The sequence below is a fragment of the Aulonocara stuartgranti genome (genome assembly GCF_965226115.1).
Source record: "Aulonocara stuartgranti genome assembly, chromosome: 1".
In the NCBI taxonomy this organism is placed as follows: Eukaryota; Metazoa; Chordata; class Actinopteri; order Cichliformes; family Cichlidae; genus Aulonocara; species Aulonocara stuartgranti.
This window is the reverse complement of record NC_138939.1, coordinates 34,465,407-34,487,485: the sequence shown is the minus strand read 5'-3', so window position 1 is coordinate 34,487,485 and position 22,079 is coordinate 34,465,407. Positions and strand designations below refer to the sequence as shown.

Genomic DNA, 22,079 nt, shown 5'->3' with positions numbered 1-22,079 from the left:
TATGTGTAGACTGTACACTCCTGTTGTTTTGTTTTTTATGCGATACTGTATAAATTGTGACGCATACATTTTTTAAATAGACATTTAATCTGAAAAGCCAACGCCGGAAGTCAAACTCTAAACCTGCCTATCCAGCGGCAGTAACTTTCCCTTCCCTCATCGACTACAAAATGGACTGGAACGAAGACGCAAATGTAAGACAATTTATACATAATAATTGCTTCTTTGTCTTGTTGTATGTAGTTTCTGATTTATCGTGTTGACACTTGGCACATGGGCATTTTTTCAGTTATGTTATTTTTGTTAGCTGTCAATTAGCTAGCTTGCTGTTAAATTTTAGCTTGTGTTGAGTTGGTGTAACGTGTAATAACCTGCCTGATAGACTTCGAGTTAAATCAGGGCTCGTCGTCGTTAGCTTCATAGGCATAGTGAACCTGCAGCTAGTTACCTGAATTCAAAGCGTCCTAGCATTTAGCTCATTTCTTTGGCGTGAAACCTCTGGTGCTGACTTTACGGAAGTGCTTTCTGGTTTATCTGGTTGACATGATGATTAACTGACAAGCAGATGAGGGTTTGGGGTTTTTTGTTTGTTTGTTTGTTTTACCTTTCCCATTATCATGATGCTGTAATCCTCTTCCAGCACACAAGTCCCAGTCCTTGTCCGAGCTGCGTGTGTTCAGCTAAATCCACATGTATTAATACTCATAACAGCCAGAAAGCGTGCAGCTTTTACCATATGTTGGTAAATTAGCCATCTGTCTAGATCACGGCAGCAGCCTGTTGTATTCACAGTGTGACCATCAGTATTAAACATCTATTCTAATCCAGACTGACAGCAAAACGCATCCAGCACATCCATCTATCCCAGAAGATAAAACGGCTGCCTAGTGCTGCAGTAGTAGGGTGGGATTAACTCAACAATGCAAGATTTATCTACATATTCAGCGCAGTGCAAACTTCTCACAGCTTTCATCTGAAACCTTCTCTAAATGATAAACTTGTGCGATGATTGATTTATATTATAAAGGGAAAATTATACTAAATTTCCAACAATGTATTTAGCAAATGAGTTAGCTACTTACTGTGAGCATTCCCTTAGACCGTACATCACCTTGTGTTTGCCTAGGATATATATTTTGCTATATACAGTATATGGACAAAAAGTATTAGGCCACAATACATTACACCTACGAGAGCTTTTAGTCATCTCATTCTAAAATCTATAGACATTAATTATGGATAGATCCATCATTATAAGCTGTCATAGGTCAATCTCAGCCAAACACATCGTTTTCCGTCTGCCTCCAGTTTGTATTTGTGTGTCAAAAAAGTATGAAAGCATAACTAGGGGTGGTTGATACAGCCTCAAATTTATAGCACGATATTTCTGACTGCATGGAAAAAAATAGAACTGAGCAGTGTTATTGATACTTGCAACTTGGCGGGAAGTAGCATTCATAAGTGTAAGTAAATGAAGGGGATTTTCCGTCATTCTTTTCCATAGAGCTACTGTCATCTGTGAGAAGCTTCCTTATTTTTAGTGTGAATGTACCAAAACAAATTGGAAGCAACAGCATTATTATCCAGTGACACAGCATAAGCTAGATGTAAATACAAATGTAGTCTAAGGTAGTTTTTTCCCTTGAAAACAGAACTGCAGAAGTTGTGTTAAAAGTATGTCAGATGTTAATTAATAAGTAGTTTAATTTTAAGGTACTTAAATGTCTCTTTTGGCACTCTCAGATATGCCTGGACTTGTCTCATTGCACAGACCAAGGAATGTAAACACATGGCTTTGTTATAGCAGTGATATCAATATGATATTTTTATGTCACATGAACATTTATACCGGTTTCGCTGTGGAGAATATTATATGGCAAAAATTCTCTGGGGGTGCTTGTTTGGGAATACCAAGGTTTTATTTCTGAAAGTCAACTTAAAAAAAAAAAAAGCCACTTATTAGTTTATTCCATAGAATAACAGATAAGCGTTACATGTGAGGCCTTGAGTTTGTTTTCTCCATATACAACCAATTTTCAGTATTCTAAAACAAAAAGAGCAGCAGATTCAGAGACTGTAAAGAGGAAATACTTTTACTTGATAGTTGGCTTGAATAATTAATCTATTATTACAACAGTCACAGACAGATTAATTGATTCAGAAATAAACTCTGGGTTGCTAAAGTTGACAAATTGATTTAATCTCATGGTATACCGTAATACCAAGCTCCTCAGTCTCTATACAGTGAGTCAGAAAAATTAGAGGGATGGCAGCAAAGGGCTTTGGCTGGGCTCAATTTGGACTTGACAGTTTGATCCCACGGTCTCTACCACTTTAAAGGTTCCCTGTGGACCACTTTGGACTAAATAAGTGTCTCGTCGTGTGCATGTTGCAGGATCACAGCCACATGCATGACAGCTGTCACCATGGGCATCAAGGCCATTCTCACAGTCATGGGCCAAGACCGGCAGGATTTGGAGGGATGGTGAATCCATTCATGCCGGGTTTTTACGGACAGTTCGGGAAAAATGCAGATCTGACTGACATCAGGGAGCAACCAAAGAAACGGTCACACATGGATGATAGCAGCAGTTGGGACATAGTGAAGGCATCACAGTAAGTAGTGGAACATGTAATTTCTAATATTTTAAACACTACACCATCTAAGAAACACTGAGATTTGGGACTAGTAACTGTCTTTTAGAGCCTTAGATTTGTTCTGTTTTACTAGTATTAAGCACAGGTATATAGATGAGTTGAGTGTCCTGTAAAGAGGCTCATGGACCTCTCAAATGGCTGAGGTCATGACAGAGAGCATCTTCAGCATTGTTATCAGCACCTAGAACATCTCAAAGATGAGAGCAAACCTCACTCCTGAGCATGTCTACTACAGGTGGGAATTCATGAACTGTATCATCTGTAAAGTTTGGAAACTTGTACTTTTGTACTGGAAAATAAAATATTTTTGATTTAATTTGGAGCTTTGTTTGAACTTATGGACAGAAGCTATTTTTAGTTTCTTTTTTGCATGTGTTTTTAAAAAAATTTATATTCAAATTCATATGTTTCCTGGGTCATTATTTTAATTTAATGCGGGACAAGACAACAGGGTCATAGTCACCATTGGGCAGACTGAGCAGGTGAGGTACTGGAGCCTAAAATAGGTCTGCCCACAGGAAGCGGAGATAAGAGTTATTGAAATAATCGGTGACTAATTGACTAATCAAAGAAGAATTGGCAGATTAGTCCACTAACAAAATAATCTTTAGTTGCAGTCCTAAAACAGAGCAGCAAATCTAGAACAAAAAGATAAGAAGATAAAGACAAAGGTCAAAGTTCAGACCTTAGTGCTGTGCTGGGACTTTAAGAAACCTGCCTGCAAAACTCAATGACCTAAAGAAATGCTGGAAAAAAGACAAATGTTGCCAGTGTTGTAAAAGGTCTGAATTCCTCCACAGTAGGGCTGGGCGATATGACCCAAAATTCATATCTCGATATTTTTTAGCTGGATGGCGATATAAGATATATATATCTCGATATATTTTTTTAAAGCCATAAAGTAAGAACAAAAAGAGAGTTCTTAGTCAAAGCTGTGTCCCAGATGTCACACAGGCACTTTTATTAACATAGAACAGATGTACATAAAATTTACTCAAAAATAAATTGAGCATTTATTAAATAATAATGCTCCATAAATAAAAGAAAACAATGTTGTTTTTGTGCATAACAAAAAGCTCACAATTGTGCAGTCAAAATGTAAACTAAAAGACGCTGAGCATAATAACAAAGACGGACAGATTTCACAGCTGCTCTGTTCCCAAGTTTTACTGCGTGACTGACAGCCTGGAGTTTGAAATCCGCTTCGCAACCACGTCTCTTAACAGGTGCCATTTATGGTCCTTATACACAGTAGGGTAATATTACGTTGAAGCACAGTACGTATCACTCCGCGAGGCTCAGCCGTAATGCTCCGACAATCCATCAAGCGGTGCAGCTCCGTAGCTTACCAAAGTCGTACTAAAACGTTTTTTGACAGATTGCTGAGCGCCGTGTTCCACATAAAATCGGTTCGCAGTCATCAAGCACAACCAGAATTCATACATAAGGCGCGCTGTCAACTTTTGAGAAAATGAAAGGATTTTAGTCCGTGCAGCACCTCTGGGCTGCATGGCGTTAGCGTGGTTAGCTCGTTAGCGTGGTTAGCTAGCTAACACGTTGACGCCGTCCAGCCCCACGCACGGCGATGTGCAGTAACTCGTTAACGGAGATTTGCCGTGTCCATCTTGTCGCTTCCTGCAGGTGAAGCGATGGGGGAGGAGGGGAGGCCGAGTAACGTTGCGTAAAGACGAAAGTGGACGAAAGAGAGGCAAACTTGCGGCTCCACATAGACTATATCGATATAAAGGATATTGTCACATCTTATATCTCGTATAAAAATATATCGATATTTTTTAAAAACTCGATATATCGTCCAGCTCTACTCCACAGTGATATGAGAAACAGATAAAGTCATAAAAGAAAAGTACTTCAAATTATTGGCGCTAAAGGTGTTTCTACAAGCTACTGAATCATGGGGTGGGCCTAGTTTTTCACAGGACTGCACAGAGCCCTGTGAAAACTTTCTTTCTTTCGTGACTCTAAATATATGGTAATATTGATAATTGTAGGCCTGTTTTCAGCTGTTCATAATCTTTGTTTATGATATAATGTAGAACAAGATATAGCACGTGTTAGTTTATATCCAATTTAGAAATGTAAAGAATGGATGCACTTGTTGATGTGCTTTAGTTTTTTTTGAGATAAGTACATGTAAGGATTTGCGGCTAATGATCAGTTAGTAGAGGTAAATAAAAGCAGAATTCACTCACGCTGTTTAAGCCGGGGGACAATAGAAAAAAACCAATAGAACCGCTTCTATCTATTTATCTAACCATGACTTTGTAGGGAAGAGTATGTGTATACGTTTTTTTTTTGTTTGTTTTTTTTTGTCTTCCACATTCTAAAAGTCCTTCTTGAGTAACTTGCTTTTCCAGGTCACATTGTACTTTTAGTTCTCTAACATATTTTATCTACATTTGTCGCATCTCCTCAGTTTATCTGTAGTTTGGATTTAATTTGATTGCAGAGCACTGTGTGGTTTATAACATGATTGATTGCCGTGTGTGTGTGCGTGCATGCGCATGCGTGTGTGTGCGTGTCCCGCAGGTTTGGAATCCTGGAGCGCTGTAAGGAGCTGGTGGAAGCTGGATATGACGTCAGGCAGCCAGACAAAGAGAACGTCACTCTGCTGCACTGGGCTGCTATCAACAACCGCTTAGAGCTGGTCAAGTAAGGCCTTTAGATCTCATCTCAGTCTGACAACGAAAAGAAAGAAAGAAATGGAAATCTGTTTTGTGAACACATCTACTGCAAATGACCTATCACAACACACCAAATCGGGGGGTATAATTATTTATTCTAGACAATTTCTTGAATCTATACATAAAAAAATACTACAATTGTGACAAATGATCAGTTTGCATTTTATATATAACCAACACAGGCTTTCTTTTGGCACTTAAGTTTATGAATAATAATGCAAATAATTAACAAATAGTAGCTAAACAAAAACTGGAAACCAGGGAGACAAATAAATGAATACAAATAATAAAAACCCACAAAATACTTTGAAGTATGATCTTTACATCTGTTCTCTTTTGTTTTCTAACAGGTATTATATTTCCAAAGGAGCAATAGTAGACCAGCTGGGCGGAGACCTGAACTCTACTCCACTTCATTGGGCCATAAGGTGACTATATGGCTGTGCACGATATAGAGCTGGGTTGGGCTGCTTTGCTTTGTTTTGCATATGCATTATTTTACTTTAGTTTTGGTTTACCAGCAACCACTGGTTAAAGTTTACCTGCATTAGAAGAGATTATGCACTTTGGCAGTGTGTCCTCAGTGAGGCTACGTAACTGTTTTACAACTAGTCTGCTGGGTGTTTTAAGACTTGTCCATTATCATGTTTTTGTTTGAATGACCAGACAGGGCCACCTCCCCATGGTAATCCAGCTAATGAGATATGGAGCAGACCCCTCTGTTGCAGATGGAGAGGGCTACAGGGCTCTCCACCTTGCTATTCTCTTCCAACACATGGCAATAGCAGCTTATCTTATAGCTAAGGGACAGGTCAGACATACACATCACTTTATATCCCACTCTTTCTCTCTGCAACACTTCTGTTTTCACTCTTTCTCTGATTACATTTGCTTCTCACTTTGCGCAAGTTGTGGTTTTGTTTCTCAATTTCTCCGTTGCCTCCAGGAAGTTGACGGGCCTGACTGCAATGGACAGACGCCACTAATGTTAGCAGCACAGAAGATTATCGGGTAAGGCCTCTTTCTCTTTTTTAACCCCAGTGCTTTGATTGCTTGTCTTGATAAGAAATTAAGTATAGTTTGTTAGCATAATCCTTTTTTTCTGATTGCTAAAAGTATTCTGATAGTATCTAAATGTGCTGTAACAAAGTAAGATGTTTCCTTTCTGTCACAGGCCTGAACCAACAAACTTTTTAATCAAAAATAATGCCTCCGTGAGCGCTGTGGACAAAGTCAACAGGAACACTCCACTGCACTGTGCTGTGCTGGCAGGAAATGTAGATGCTGCCCACATCCTGCTGGAGGCTGGGGCCAGTGTGGAAGCAGAAAACATTAATGTGAGCTTCAATAAATTCAAACACTTTTTTTTCTCTTTTTTTTTTTTTTACATTATTGTGAGTGCATAATGTTGGAATACATAAACAGAATATTATTCTTATTAACCTTTAGCTGTAAAAGGCTAAATGGGTAATGTCATCACCCTGTTGGTCAGGCAGGCAAGCGGTGAGGTGGGCGCGTGAACACTTAAGTTTGTGAAAGCGATAACTCGAGAACTGTAGGAGTTGATCCCACAGGCGCAGCTACTGTCATATGAGTTTGAATCCCGATGATAAAGTCAGTGTTCAGAGGTCAGGTTTTCTAGGAGACGTAGGATTTTGAACTGGATACTCTAGGTGTATATTCTAGGAGCACACTGTTTTGTTTTTCAACTGAATGTGTTTGCTTAATCTCTGCATGAGCGCTTTGTTCACTATTAAGTAAGTAAGCCATCTTAGTAGATCAGGCCAAGTAACAGGTACACCTTGCTTTCATCATTATTCAGCTCTAAATGCTTGCATATGAAATAATGAATAGGCAATGCACAGTATTCCTACAGTATTCCATTAAGTCTTGATGCCCACTATAATGAAGTCTGAGTTGCTGAGCTCACTAAAAAAAAACAACAAGATTTTCTTGGAGAATGCACTGAATAGTATTGCTCACTCCATGTCTCTGAATAGCTTTGCATGTATCTGCAGACTGACAATAAATAAGCTGTTTCTTGATTCATTTACTACAATAGAACTATGCCCTTAAACTTGAGTTTAACACAAGTTAAACTTGGGTTTTTTGCACTGCGTTTGACAATAGAGTTCATGTACTCAGCGTAAACAGTCAATTATAAGAACTACAATTATACCCACTTTTGAACTGAATCAGTGATTCATTTTTTTCATGGGGTTCTTAATGTTCTTCTTCAGGGTCACACACCCATCGACTTGGCTCACCAAGTGCACAGCCCGTTGCTCATGCACATGCTCAATCAGGTCAAACGGGAGAGGCTTCGTTCCAACTCTCGCTGCCTGCGAGTCGTGAACAGATACAGGGTACGTTTGTCTCAAATAACACGTTTTTAGCAGTCTACAGTGACTCTTCTAAAAGAATCCTCTCCCTGTATTTCTCAGGTGTTTCTGCAGTTTTTACTCTGCACGGCTTTGTTTGGAGGTGTTGGTGCAATAGTGGATATGAACTCAGAATCCTGGTTACTCAAAGGGATCCTGTTGGCCTGTGTGATAGGTGTGATTAATCTGGCTACAAGGTGAGGATACACTTCCACTGATTCACGGATGTACTCTACTGTTATTAAAACCTGTGTTATTGATTTAGTAATGAATGTTTGCATGAAACAGGAATTTCCCAGGCTCAGACTTTCAGTCCAACCTACAAGCTTCAAGTCTCATGGCTTCAATCTTTTGGATGCTTGTCACCTGGTGCCTCTGGTTTATGCCAGATATCCTTTGAAAAAATGAAACCACACCTTAAAGCATTTCCTTTGGGAGAAGCAAGTCAGTACCAGATGAAAAACATAAGCAAGACTCATGAATGCACTTGATGGATAATGCTTTTAAACCGGAAGATTCTCTGAGGGTGTGTGTTTTGTTTTGTTTTTTTCTTTCTGTTGTAAGAGTGATGCATAGTTTTATCATCAGTAAAGAGAAACAGATCTGTCATTGGAGGCCAATAAATTAGGCAACTGGGTTTCATTCATATTCTGATGACAAACTGAACAGAGACCTTCTTAACTTGAAACTCCACATCAGCCTAGTGCCACAGTACAGGTACTGTTCACTCTGAATGCCACTGCTTTACTCTACTACTACCTCCGCACCTGCAGGACGGACCCCGGCTTCATCAGAGCAACTGAAGAGGAGAAGAAAATGGTGAGAAGGACAGAGTTCAGAATATTCCATGTAAATGTTTTACATGGAGCTGAGCTATGTTTTGTTCCTCTGTGTTGACAGAATGTGTTGGTGTTGGCTGAAGCCGGCTGTCTGGACCCCAGGATATTGTGCACCTCTTGTATGGTAAGGCCACTGACCTGCAACCACCTCTTTAATAACACTGCACCATTAGCACTGTGACAACCAGTACTATTTTATACCATGTGTTTTTACAGATAAAGAAGCCAATGAGAGCCAATCACTGCTTCAGCTGCGATGCCTGTGTGGCCAAGCAGGACCACCACTCCATCTGGACCAACAGCTGCATTGGTAACACACAAGCCTGTTCGTAACTTTCAAATTACGCAACAGCAGGAAGAACTGTCAAACACGAAGACAAAGCTGAGAAAGTCATGTCTTATTTAGGAGGTCTAGTATATCAAGACTTAAGGGATGCATTAAAAAACTATACAGTATTTTTCCTGAAGATAAAGTGCTCTGATCCCTAGTCATTCAAATTATTGGAGAGCATAATACTTTCCCATAAATGTTTTTTGACGCACTGCTACTAAATTATTACCTTTTTTAATTTTTTGCATCTTTTAATCTGATTATTTTCTTTTCCCCAGGTGCGAGGAACCATCACTACTTCATCCTCTTTCTGTTCTCCCTCGTGCTGATGGGAGCCTGGATGTTGTACGGCTGTGTCATGTGTGAGTTCTGCAACAGCTAGTGTAGCCATGCCATCTGACACGCTATGACCTTTACCCTGGATGAACATGCCTGTGTATGTTTCTTTCAGACTGGTCCGCTCATTGCATGCTGCATTACGAGGAGCAGGGCCTGTGGGGTACCTTCTCTGGCCTGATAGGGTGCTCTCCCTGGCTGCTCTGCATCTTCGTCCTGGTCGTCTATCATACAAGTTGGTCTACTTTGACCCTGCTGCTGCAGCTCTACCAGGTGACTCGCTGCTTGGAGTTTCTTAATGGGGTTCTAAGGCTCTGTATATCATATGGATAGTATTCACTGTCACGCACATATTGCGTTTTCTGTAAATGTTTCAAAATAGGGGATTAGTTGGCAGAATTCAACATAAATTACTACAAATTCTGTGTTTTGGGTGAGACCAGAGAAAATTCCCGGCTTTCCATTTTGTTTTGAGTGTTTGCTTAATCATTTTAAAATATAGATGGAAATATTCAGCTTTGGCCTTCACAAAAGTCTTTAAATTTTACCCCAAGCTTAGTTCTTTGTTTTTCTTGCTCTAACACACAACATACCTTATTTTTTTTTTGTGTGTGTGTGTGTGTGTGTGTGTGTGTGTGTGTGTGTGTGTGTGTGTGTGTGTGTGTGTGTGTGTGTGATCAGATTGCATTCCTGGGACTGACGGCAGTAGAGCGAACAAATCTAACACATCGCCAGAGGAAACTCGGGCAACCTGTCTCTCTGAGACAAAATCCATTCAAGTGAGTTGCATGTAGTGCTTCTTGTCTTTATCGTATAACTTATATCTTGATATTTACAAATTGTTTGCTTAGTTGTCTGTAGCATGCCATGGGCTCTTTAGGATTTACTGGCAAATCATGTGCTGTGCGTTTTGTTTTGTTTTTTTAACCTAAACTCGTACTTTATGTTGTCGGTCAGCTGAGTCACTTTTCTCTGATTCTGTGTTCATAGTTTGGGCGTGGTTAGGAACCTGGTGTCGTTCTTCCATCTCCGCTGTTGTGGACTCTTCAAACCGGTCATCATTGACTGGACACAGCAGTTCCAACCTGGCCACCAGCATGTGTTCGGTCACACCGACATGGTCTGACCTCCTCCACGCTCAGGGTCAAGGGTCAGACTCTGGACCAAAAGCACAGACATTTATTTATTGTTTTTTAATGTGGTGGCTCCTTGTGGAAAGAGACTGCAATACTCAGAATTGGGAAAACGCAAAGAAACATGTAGATATTTGATTCAGTTGCTGTTTGTACAGACTGCTGCTGCCTTATACTTGACCAGTGTAAGTAAAGGGAAAATAACAGAACCTTTAGAGGCCTACTTGTGATGGAGGTTTTGTCCTGTTTTTATGAACACATTAAAACTATTTTTACTATCTGTTCAGAAAAGAAGAATTGGACTTTGTATGTGTGGAAAAATTGGTTTTATGACTTTTGTAAAAATTGCATGCATTTAATACAAATGACCACTATTAAACTTCAATAAAACAATGTTGTGCCTGTCTTTTTAACTGGTTCTGAGTGGATTTGGGCCTCTGAGTACAGCAGGGGATGACGAACAAAACAAAGAAACAAAAGAAAAGAAGAAACAGGTCAATACTTCTACTCAGATAATGCTATTAAACATTGAAATAAAGTAGAAAAACGTACTTTTTGGCATACAAATTGCTTTTTTTCGTGTTAAATTGTCTGTGTTTGACAAATGTGCTGATTTTTCACATGTGATAGCAGAACTGAATTGGGCATGCACAGGATGAGTCACATCATTTGAAACTTAGCCCTGATTGGAGAAATTGTAAGTGTTACAACTGACCCACGTTACAACTATCCCCGGTCTCCCCTACTTTGGCAAGGGTCTCAGCAGGTAAGGGGGGCAAAGGTGTTTCTGCAAGTGACACACGGGATGGAGCCCCAGCATTCAATGTCGGAGATGGAAAGACGGGCGGAGTTTCAGGATGTGAGACTCTTAGCAGTCAGGACACCAGTGAGGTTGCCGCTACTTCTGCTGAAGTGTGTGAGGAGTTTGGCCACACAACTACGCCAGTAGGAGTGCAACAGGAAATGGATGTGGATGGAATGGTCCACAGTGACAGGAATTTGTTTGGGGATAATGAAAGTGTTTTTAAGATTCCACATACAAAAAGGAAACCTAAGGACTCTAAAGGTGCAAAGCCAAAAAAGATGCAGGCAAACAAAAAGGGTGGAAGAGAGAGTGATAGTGATAGAGAGTCATCTGACTCTTCTATTCCTGATGGTCAGAGAAGTAATGGGTACAGTTTAGAACAAGAGTTTTTTGGAAGTAACCAAAGGAAAGCGAGATGTGGTTATACAAGATTTTTTCCCTGATAGAGAGTTGTTTCTTGATTCAGCTAAATGGTTGATATGACAAAGGACCCCTGATGGTTTGAGGGACACTGAAGTGTATAGACTGGTTCTAATTTTCTGCATCAGTTTTCGCAGAGTTTGATGCTATACCTGACAGGGGAAAAACAGCAGATACGATGCTGTATTCTTGTTTTTTTATGGATCTTTTTCTGTATGGTTATGAGTAGCTTTAAAATCCCATCCTTGAACCTTAATGGTGCAAGGGACATGGAAAAAGGGCGATGTATTTTGACCTTTTAAAATCTAAATGCATTGACATAGCGTTTGCTCAAGAAACTCATAGTAGTTTTGATATTGAAGTTCAAAACCTTGGTGAGAACATTTTAAGGTTGGTTTTGATGTGGGCCCTGTATGGGGGTTGCTGTACAAGCCACCATTGACCAAGAAAGCTGGTAATTTACAGTGGCGGATTTTACATGGTATCATTGTCCATCATTAACCCTGGGTCTTCAGATGCATGTCCTTTTTGTTCAATGAGAGAAACTATTTTTCATTGTTTTGTACAGTGTTTCAGATTGATTGATTGATTTTCAGTACTTAATGGTATTTGGGAATCCTTTGGAGAAGTTTTCACACAACAGTGTTTTATTTTTGGTTTTTCATATGACACAGGGGAAGAAGAAAAGAGGGACAATTGCTGATTTTTTTTCTTGGGCCAAGCAAAGTTGGAAATTTACTTGAGTAGAAAGTACAAGATTGATAATGGACGAAATACTGATTGTGTTGAGCTCTTCAAAAGTGTTTCGAGAGCAAAAGTGATGTTAGAGTATATAAATATTATTTCAATATGGTTGGACTGGGTGTTTTTCGAAATCTTTAGGATTATAAAGGTAGTCTGTTTACTTTAAATAACTCTGAACTTGTGTTTAGCAATGTGTTGGTTTGAACTGACTGTTTGGTTCACTTTTGAGTGAATAAATGTGTTTTTAAAAATCAATCAAAATCTTTCTTTCTTTCTTTCCTCTCCCTCAGTCATGTCTGTCCCATCTCTAACAACTGAAAGTAAAATAAAATAAAATAAATAATAATAACAATAAATAATAATAAGGTCAATCAAATTGACCAATATGGCAAGGCCATGATGATCCACTTGGTAAAGTAAATCCATTGGGCATCATTCTTGGCCTTCAGACAGTAAATCTGATGGCTAAAAAAACAAACAAAACCGTGCATTCAGATCATAATTATGATTGCAAAAGGATTGAAAAAAAAAACACACAGTAAAGATAGCATTATTTTACTTTAAAGCTATACTAAATGAAGCCAATCATATATCCTGGAAAAAAAAAAACTTGTGCGAGTATTTATTTTTTCTCTGACAACTTTTAACTTTTACTTCCTACATTTTGACAGAAATATTTGTACTTTCTATTTCTTATACATACATACATACATACACACACACACATATATGTATATATAAAAGCAATGAATTTATATATATTTATTGCTTGATAATTTAATGTACAATAAAAGATATTTTATAATTAAATATTTCAAAATGAACAATCGCTTTATTCATAAATACTTCAAATGGAATGGATTTTAAGAAAAAGGGATTAAACTCAATAACAACCTGACTTCAAAATTAACTGAAAATTAATAAATTCAAATAAAAAATAACAATAGAAGAATATAGTTTTTAATTTTGGCTGCCATGTCACAGTCACGGCGACATCACTGAATTCTCTTTGATGACAGCTGCAGATGTTCTCTGTTCAGAACTGAAGAAGCTTCTCGGATGAGAGGTGAAACGTCTGGACTTCTTTAAGTTGCTTGAAGACGTTTCACCTCTCATCCAAGAAGCTTCTTCAGTTCTCTGTTCAGAACTGAAGAAGCTTCTCGGATGAGAGGTGCAACATCTTCAAGCAACTTAAAGAAGTCCAGACACGTTTCTTTACAAGCTCCTTTGACTACGATGACCTGGATGACTGAGAACCTTCACAGACAATAACATCTGTCTGCTGTGAGGAAGTGACATGAACACATTCCATCTGTGTCACTAGCTCACCCCCAACCAGTCGCGGCAGATGGCTGCCCCTTCCTGAGCCTGGTTCTGCCGGAGGTCTCTGCCTGTTAACAGGCAGTTTTTCCTCCCAACTGTCGCCAAGTGCTTGCTCATAGGGGGTCCTCTGATTGTTGGGTTTCTCTGTAATATTGTAGGGCCTTTACCTTACAATATAAAGTGCCTTGAAGCAGCGTCTTGTCAACAGGTATTTTGCAAATAAAATGTAATTGACATTTTAATTGACTGAACTGATTTCCTTTGGTTTATTAAGTCTGAGTGGTTGTATTTGAGCACTTTTGATCGACTTATATTCATTGTATTCATTCCTTAAAACCAGGTACTAATTCAAAACTTTCCACAGTGATTTTAAAACCTTAGCAAAGAGCAAAGGCAGGAAGTACCAAAGTACTTCCTGCCTTTACTTAGTTACTTAGTTACAAATACTTAGTATAAAGTATGTTTGGGGAGTGTGATTGTGTGTACAGTGTCTATTTGTGTCTGTCTCCACGTTGGGTGAGTGCCAAGTATTTATTTGTCTGTGTGTGTGCCTGTTCATCTGTGTCTATATGTCAGGTTGGGTCTGAGACTCCACCTCTCTGGGTACATCTCAGGCCCTCCAAGGTATGGAGGCCTATCTCCCCTCACCACACTCGCTGCCAGGTGACCCCTTGTCTGGGGCTCTCCTCAGCTCTTCCCAGGAGGGTGGCACGGTTGCCCTTCCGATGGTCCTCTTTGGGTGTGTGCACACAGGTGTACGCATGGGTGTTCACAGACACAAACTACACCTTTCTTGGCTGCTACCTCAAAGCACATTGCGTGCTGTTGATGTTGCGTGCTGCACAATAACATTCAGTGTTTAGTATCTACTGTCATTTACTCTTAGCTAGATTATTGCAATGGTGTTGTGTTTATTATGTTGCTCTCTTTTTTGTTTGTTTTCTCTTCTGATTTTTCTTCTCTCAACAGGTGATCCAGATTATTTTTTTGAAGTGCCCTTTCTCACTGTCTCTCTTCCCATCTGTTTTTCCTTCCCTCCCTCTCTTTCTTTCTTTCTCCCTTTCCTATCCCTCAGTCATGTCTGTCCCATCTCTAACAACCGAAAATAAAATAAATGATAATATGGCAAGGCCATGATGATCCACTTGGTAAAACAAATCCATTGGGCATCATTCTTGGCCTTCCGACAATAATTCTGACTGCTACAGAACCAAACAGGACTGGCAAAAAAACAAGGTTACAGGTAACTCTGTTAAAATTTAATGTAAGCCATGATATGGAGACACTTTTATCTGATGAATTTTTTTTTCTGTGTGTCGTCAGCTCCGTTAATTCAATAATACGAGATAGCCACTGTGATGTTGGTTCAACGAGTCATCCAGTGTCGCTCTGCTTGGCTGCCAACACATAATTTTTCTGGAAATATTAACTCATTGTATTTGTTTATCGCTTGCTGATTTGATATTCCTATTAAGGGGGCGCACAGAATTATGATTGCAAATAACATGTAGTAATTCAGTTTAGCAAGAAAAGTCTTTGCACCACAACAATAACAGGGGACAAAATACATTCAGGCACGTTTGTTATCATCAAAACTATAATATGTAACAAAGACAACAGAAAGCTGTTGAGCTCTTGTTCTTATGCTCTGCTCTTAGTCTTTCAAGATGTTTTTAATAAACTGCATTAAAACCAATTTTAAAGTAATAAAATGCTTTTATTCTGCATTGAACCATCACAAGAACAATTTAGCCACTTTTAAAAATAACTTTGAATTTACAGCAGTGCAAAGGTCTCCTTGAGACAGCTGCCGCACGATGAGTGGGAGGCTTATTAAAAGCATGTTTTTACTGTCGTTCCTCCAGCATTGCAGCGTTGCCCAGTCCAAATCCTTTGGGGCCAAAGTTTTTGGCATAACAAACTGCAGAGAAAAACGAGAATTGACTGAGTCAATAATCAACATTTAGAGGTAGTTTTCAAATATGACCTGTGTGTACTGTGTGCTGCTTTGGTTTTTTTCCTGTAGTTCTGGTTAAATATTAAATGTTCTGGTTTTAAAGTGCAATGAAGATAAACAAGAACCATCTTTACAATGTGTGTGTGTTTGTGTGTGTGTATGTGTACCTTTGCAGTACAGCTCTCCATCCTTATCTGTCACTGTGGTCGACTCGAGGCTTTTACCACACAGAACGCAGCGGAAGCAGGTTTTATGCCAAGGCTAAAGACGCACATATTTGTGATTATTAATAACAAAGTGCTACAAAGTTCCTTACATGATATTGTCACACAGTGGAACTTTATATTTATCTTTTATATTGGTTTCATTTCGATTTTTTTTAGTTTATTTGCGAGTTTAGTTTTTATTGCATGATTTTATTCTTCTGTTTGTATTGCATGGTTTTTGGTGTTTTATTTGACATTGTTTTAATCCACTGTGGATTGGCTGAGCATGGGACAATTAGCTGATAGGGATCACCTGCTGAGGTATGGGTATGTCCAGAGGTGGCCTATCAGCTGTGTAAAGACCTAAGGCAGGCTAGCTGAGCACTGGAGGAGAGAAGCCCCAGACATGAAGAGGAATGCAAGAAGGCCAGGTGAAAAAGAGTTGGGAGACAGTGGGAGACTGTTGCGAGAAGTGCAACAGTGGGAGGCGCTGCGTGTAATCGACCGCCGGGCAGATGTGTACCTCTGCCTGCATATGTGAGTAACACTCTCCCCACTGTCGTATGACGGGCACAGCCGTTTTGGGAAAGGGCCGCCATAGTTATAAGCCAGGGCCTCTTCCGGGATGATTGCTCTGGTCCCTATTTATTTATTTACAGGACGCGGACGTGAGGGGAGCTGTGGTGGCATCGCATGAGGGACTCCGATGCAGAATGCAAGCTGGGCTGGGATGTGATGGGCCCAGTGAAGGGACAAGAGGGGGATAGGAGGATGCTCCTCGTCTGCCTGAGATGAGGCTGGCGTGGACTCCGCTCTGGGGAAGGAATTCCTGGCCAGCTGGTGGACCCATAAGGAACATGTGGCACACTTACATCAGGCGCTAAGCCTTGATTTCATCGTTAAGTGGCCTAAAGAGTCCAAACTGATTGGGTTGGGGGTTTTTTTGGTATTGTCTTTGATTTTTGGTGTACCCAATAATCAGCAATAAAAACATACATCTAGAAGAGATACAAGATGTGAATTTAAATTGTTTGTCTGATTGGGCAACAGCAAGTAACTTTGAATTTAAGTCATACTTTAGATGCACACAAAGAATAACAGGATGGTCCTCACCTTCCCTGCTCCCATCACCTTCTCTGCTGCATAGACTGCTTTGGAGCATCGAGGGCAGCGATCTGAACTTCCAAACTTCTGGGACAATTTATTGGCGGTGGATTTTGAGGAGGCTGGTCGAGGTTTGGAGCTAGAAAAGAAACGCTGTGTGATGTCATCTTTGGTCAAAGTAGATTTTTTAAAGCAATTTTTCTCTTTAAGGTTATTTGCCTCTGCACCACTGTTTCGGTCATGGTTAAGGTTAAGGTTATAAGGTGCTCTGTCTTTATCTGTCATGAACACTTACTCATGAGGCTGAGGGCCTGCATCCTGTCCAGGAGGATCAGAGCTCAGAGCGCCAGCTCCTTGCCCGTACCCATATCCTTTCGGCCCGTACTTTTTGCCATAACAGGACTTGCAGTAAATCTCAGACTCATGCGCTGCAACTGTTGTACTGTCCAGCCCCTTTCTGCAGCTCACTTGTGTGAAGGAAACACACACATTTAGTACCATGCTGACCATGAGACTGTGTGAGATGTTTTCAGTAGAATGTCATGGTGGTATAATGGAGGTTAAATAAAGCACCCACCTAGCTAGTGTTATCAGTCAGCAGTAACATTACACATAGTCTGATGTCTTGTATTTCTATTTGTAGAAAGAGAGGGGATCATGAGGTGAAAGTTCGAGAAAAGATGAAGACTCAGAAGATGGGTGAGCTTTTCACAGAGGCCTTTCTGAGCTCCCAGTGGAACAATCTAGCAGTCACACAGGCTACTGACCAGCTGGAGAGTGTATGTTTTGGTGTAGGGGACAGTAAACTGGGAAAGTAAACTGTCACTGAGTGATCCAGTTAAGCACTTGTGGCTGTATGAAATCAGCAAGCAAGCCAAACAGAAGCAGGGTGGAAGAATCAAAGAAGCTTTGCAGGCAGGTCATTAAACACAGAAAAATACAGAGGGACTGCTGAGTAATGATGCAGGCCCAGATGGGATACACAAAGGTGAATGGAAGGAGGAAAATAGCTGGGGGGGTTTTACGTGTAAATTACTTCTATCACATATCTGCATGATTCTCCAGATCCACCATGACACCCTCTGTTGGGGCAGTGCGGGTCTGCTTACTGCAGATGAAGCAAGTCTTGTGGAAGCTCCTTGCATTACACTGGATCTCCTCTGCATGGTACACTGTCTTCTCACAGGCTGCACATTTGGCTCCTCCTCCCCAGTTTGGCATCTTCAAGAGTAAATCAAAATAAATAAATAAAGGAGTTCAAACAATCTATTGATCTGTTGTCTTGTTTTCCAGGCTAGAACTGAAATGTAAATATGATTTCAATTCCCAATTTGGATTTGAAACACCCTCTCTACTTTTAAGACTCTGCTTAAAACCTTCCTTTTTGATAAAGTTAGCCTGGATCAGGTGACCCTGAATCCTACTCTGCATTAGGCCTAGGCTGCAGAGGGTTTCCTATAATGCACTGAGCATTTCTTCTTCCCTCACTCTTTACACTCACTATGTTTTTATACACCACTCGCCTAAGGTTGGTCTTCTTTTTTCAATTCAGTTGAATTCAATTATTTTATTTATACAATTATTTTATTTATACAGCCCCAAATCAAAACAACAGTCCCCTCAAGGAGTTTTTTTCTGTCTTACTTCCTTCAACCCCAACTGCTCTCAGCAGATAGCTGCCCTTTGGTATGCCATGTTTTGTTGGAGCTTTCTTGTTAAAAGGGAATTTTTCCTTCCCACTGTTGTTGGCATGTGCTTACTCATAGACAAGTAAAACATCGTGCAATTAAATCAGTGTTAATGTAAGGACTGACTTGATTTCCAGTATTCTGTACATGTATGTAATCATATTAAAAATCCAATTCAATTCAGTTTTATTTATGTAGCACCAAATCACAACAATAGTCACCTCTTTTTTATATTGTTAGGTAATGACCCTACAATAATACAGAGAAAACATCAACAGTCAGATGACCTCCTATGACAGTGGTTCCCAAACTTTTTTGCTAGGCCCCCCTTTGTTTCCAAGAAAAATCTTCGCACCCCCCACCACCTAACACACACCCATATTTTGTTTTCAAACTCCATTGCGGTTTATTTCACACCTCAAACATTTAGTAAACGATTGAACAAAAAAGTAAACTGCAATAAATTACAGGTAGTCATTTACTACTAGTAAATTAGTAGTAATAAACTACTAACTTTGTGAACCTACACCTTTGAAAACGCAGCTGTTTCTATGCGTTTGAGCCTTTCGTCCACACGTAAACGGCACTTCGAATCACCGAAAACTGAGATTTTTTAAAAACTCTGTTTTTGCGTTTTGTGTGGACGAGGAATACAGTTTGTCACGCAATGTGAAAGGTATGTGCCTTTTCCTACGTCAGACTGTGCGCCATGTTATGGTTTACATGAGATGAATTGCAGATAGAGACAAAATACTGTTACTGCTAATCTTAATATCTTCAGTTTTTACATGCTTACATATAGACTACACACGCAGTTACTCTCCCTCCAATTAGAAAAGCAGAGGCCTCATGGTGTAATTTTACTTGTAGTTGTTTTCTCCTGTGTAATAATATTCAACATCGCTATCAATACATTTTTTTAAATGTCTCTCTGTGCAAAATGGGTTAAAAAACATAAACAACTGTGGCATACTGTTTGTCAGTGATTTGGACAGGGGGGACAAATTACGGCAAGATCAGCCTGACATTATTTGTATCCCGCTGTAACTTTACTGTATAAACAGCTAACATCTCCAAAATTTCAGGATTAGTTAGTCATTATAAGAAGTGTTTGTGAACTAAAAATCAAGAATGTGGGATACTGTTCGTGATTTGGAGAGCCCAGCGTGTGCTCCCGACAGGGAAAACCAATTCTGCAGGGGAGACCTACCTTGGCACTTGTGCAGGTGAAGCCAAAGGGCAGACATGCTTCACCATTTTTCTAGTTTTTGTTTTAGAATGAAGTTGGAAACATATTTGACGATGCTTCATCTCCTGCTTTGCGTTTGTGTGGAAGCCCCGTCAAAAAGCTCTCCGTAATGCTTGCAGGGTCCAAGCTTTCTTTTTTTTTTCTTATCTTTTCATACCGCCACTGCCCCCCCACCAGCCCCCTCCTCGGTAATGGCTCTAGGCTCTGCTCCTCCCCAAGGAGCGGGCCCAGCACTTTGGGAATCTCTGTTTTAGAGGATCTACCTTATCTACATTTTTACATTTATAAAATTTGAAAGAGGATACTATACTGAATTTAAAAAAGGTTAAAAATCATCTCCTCACCTAAACAAACAAATAAAATCTCTATGTTTTCTGGTGGTTGTGTGTGTGTAATCTCTATGTGTACATTCCTGCATGTACGTGAATACACGTCGTCAGGGTTACGAAGATTTCAAATCAAATCAGTTCTGATATTGTCTCACTGCGATGTGTCAGTTTTTAACTCTAACATCCATCCTAACATTTACTCAGGAATGGCAGCTCTGCCCTCGCTGGCGTTCTGTCTGACATCCCAGTTTGCACTAATATCAAAGGCTGCCCATCACCTCACAGCATTGGTATGTGATATTCCAGGAACAGGGGCTTAACTGTCATATTGGACAGACAAAAGCTGAGCTGTCTCTCCTTCAAATTACACTGAAAACAACTGAATATTACTGAGACAGATCCTAAATTTCACGTGAAAGTGCCGCCAGCCGTTCATGGTTGTGTATAATAAATGCGTCAATGTAAACAGAGTTCTAGCAAGAAAAATTAAAGTAGTAAGTAAAAGTATCATCGAGTACTTTACTTAGCTTGGAGTAACTACTCAAACCCTGAAAGGGAGCTTTAATACAAAAGGTAGCAGGTCCTTACCTTGACTCCAAGCTTGCTTCTGTGGCTGACTGGTGATGAGCGCTTCTGGGCTGTTTAAATACTGTCTCACCATCACCACGGTCCACTGGTGACACTTCAATGAAAGTATCCTCCTAAAATAACTTGTGACTAAGCAGGGCCCTCTGACCCTTCATCACAAGCTGAAAGAGGCCTGAACATCAGCCACTCAGATATTTGCTCTGCCCTCAGACAGAGTGCGGGAAAGTCTGACTACCAGCAGAGAAGCATTACAGGATTATATGCATGAACGGTGTATTTAAATATAACTATTGGTTGCACCACTGATGGTGAACACATGGCTGAGCTGCGGTAGTGACCTGGTGATCTTCACATCTAGTTGTAGGGTCGTGGGGTGTCATGCAATTGTTGGACATTTCATTCTAATATTTAGGATCTTCACCATACAATATAAATTGCCATGAGGTGACTGTTACTGTGAACTGGTGCTATATAAATATAACTGAATTGAAATGAATTGCAGAACAAATGTTAAAGATTGGTCCTAAGCTTCCTACAAGGGAAAGTAAACACAGCTTGTCACAGACGTTTGAATCACGTCAGATCTCTTTACTTATTCTACTGAAGTGATACTTCATACTTAAGCTCAAGAGAGAAGGCTTTCAGGACTGTCTCCAGTCAGCTGCTAGGCCATCAAGAGATAAGAGCCTAAAAATATCTCATGAACAAGTAGCAAATGGACATATGAAATTGAACAGAATAGGATAGCCAGTAAACAAAATCAATATGAATCTGTCCACAACAGATCCACGTAAAGTAGCTTAATTAATTTAACATTTTTATGTTAATGCATTCTGTTTAATAAAATTTAACTTCAGAAGCTCTGGTGACAAATTAAAGAAAACAAAAACAAAGTGCAGAGTAAAGAGTAGAGCTTCAAGATTGAGCAATCAAGACCATGTACTGGAAGCCTATGGGGGGACAGTACCCTCACTGGTTTTTTTGACGATAGTAATACAGAGCCAGCTAATGTATCTATCCAAAATCTGCACATCTGCTAACTATTTCTTTGAAATCATTTTAATACTTAAACTCTTCTGTGAGCCCCTTGTGTCTTATGGGTGGGGGCCTCATAATCCCAGGACAGACCGTTCCTATTACGATATAAAGGTTTCATCTTAGGATAAAGGTCAGAACTCTGCAGTGGATCCTTCAAACTATGAAAGCAGATGATCAAGACCCAGAAATAATGTGCTAGTGCCGTTTCCCAGTTTTAAAAATAGTTTTAGACCCACCTGTGCCACTGG

General features: G+C 39.9%; 2 protein-coding genes across 2 annotated transcripts; one reads left to right on the top strand and one right to left on the bottom strand.

Annotated features, from left to right (window-relative positions):
• Positions 1–87: 87 nt before the first annotated feature.
• On the top strand, positions 88–10,786 carry zdhhc13 (zDHHC palmitoyltransferase 13). The gene is made up of 17 exons (XM_082540722.1): positions 88–194; positions 2,396–2,616; positions 5,206–5,328; positions 5,711–5,788; positions 6,027–6,171; positions 6,307–6,371; positions 6,535–6,697; positions 7,601–7,726; positions 7,805–7,938; positions 8,030–8,132; positions 8,438–8,560; positions 8,642–8,704; positions 8,797–8,890; positions 9,190–9,273; positions 9,363–9,520; positions 9,929–10,026; positions 10,238–10,786. The coding sequence occupies exons 1-17, from the start codon at positions 171–173 to the stop codon at positions 10,371–10,373; spliced, it is 1,938 nt and encodes a 645-aa protein (XP_082396848.1). The 5' UTR covers positions 88–170; the 3' UTR covers positions 10,374–10,786.
• Positions 10,787–15,374: 4,588 nt separating this feature from the next.
• On the bottom strand, positions 15,375–20,940 carry csrp3 (cysteine and glycine-rich protein 3 (cardiac LIM protein)). Its single transcript, XM_082542563.1, has 6 exons — positions 20,794–20,940; positions 18,049–18,160; positions 17,235–17,406; positions 16,949–17,078; positions 15,797–15,890; positions 15,375–15,593 (listed from the first exon to the last, which is right to left on the bottom strand). The coding sequence occupies exons 2-6, from the start codon at positions 18,158–18,160 to the stop codon at positions 15,520–15,522; spliced, it is 582 nt and encodes a 193-aa protein (XP_082398689.1). The 5' UTR covers positions 20,794–20,940; the 3' UTR covers positions 15,375–15,519.
• Between the last annotated feature and the right edge of the window lie 1,139 nt (positions 20,941–22,079).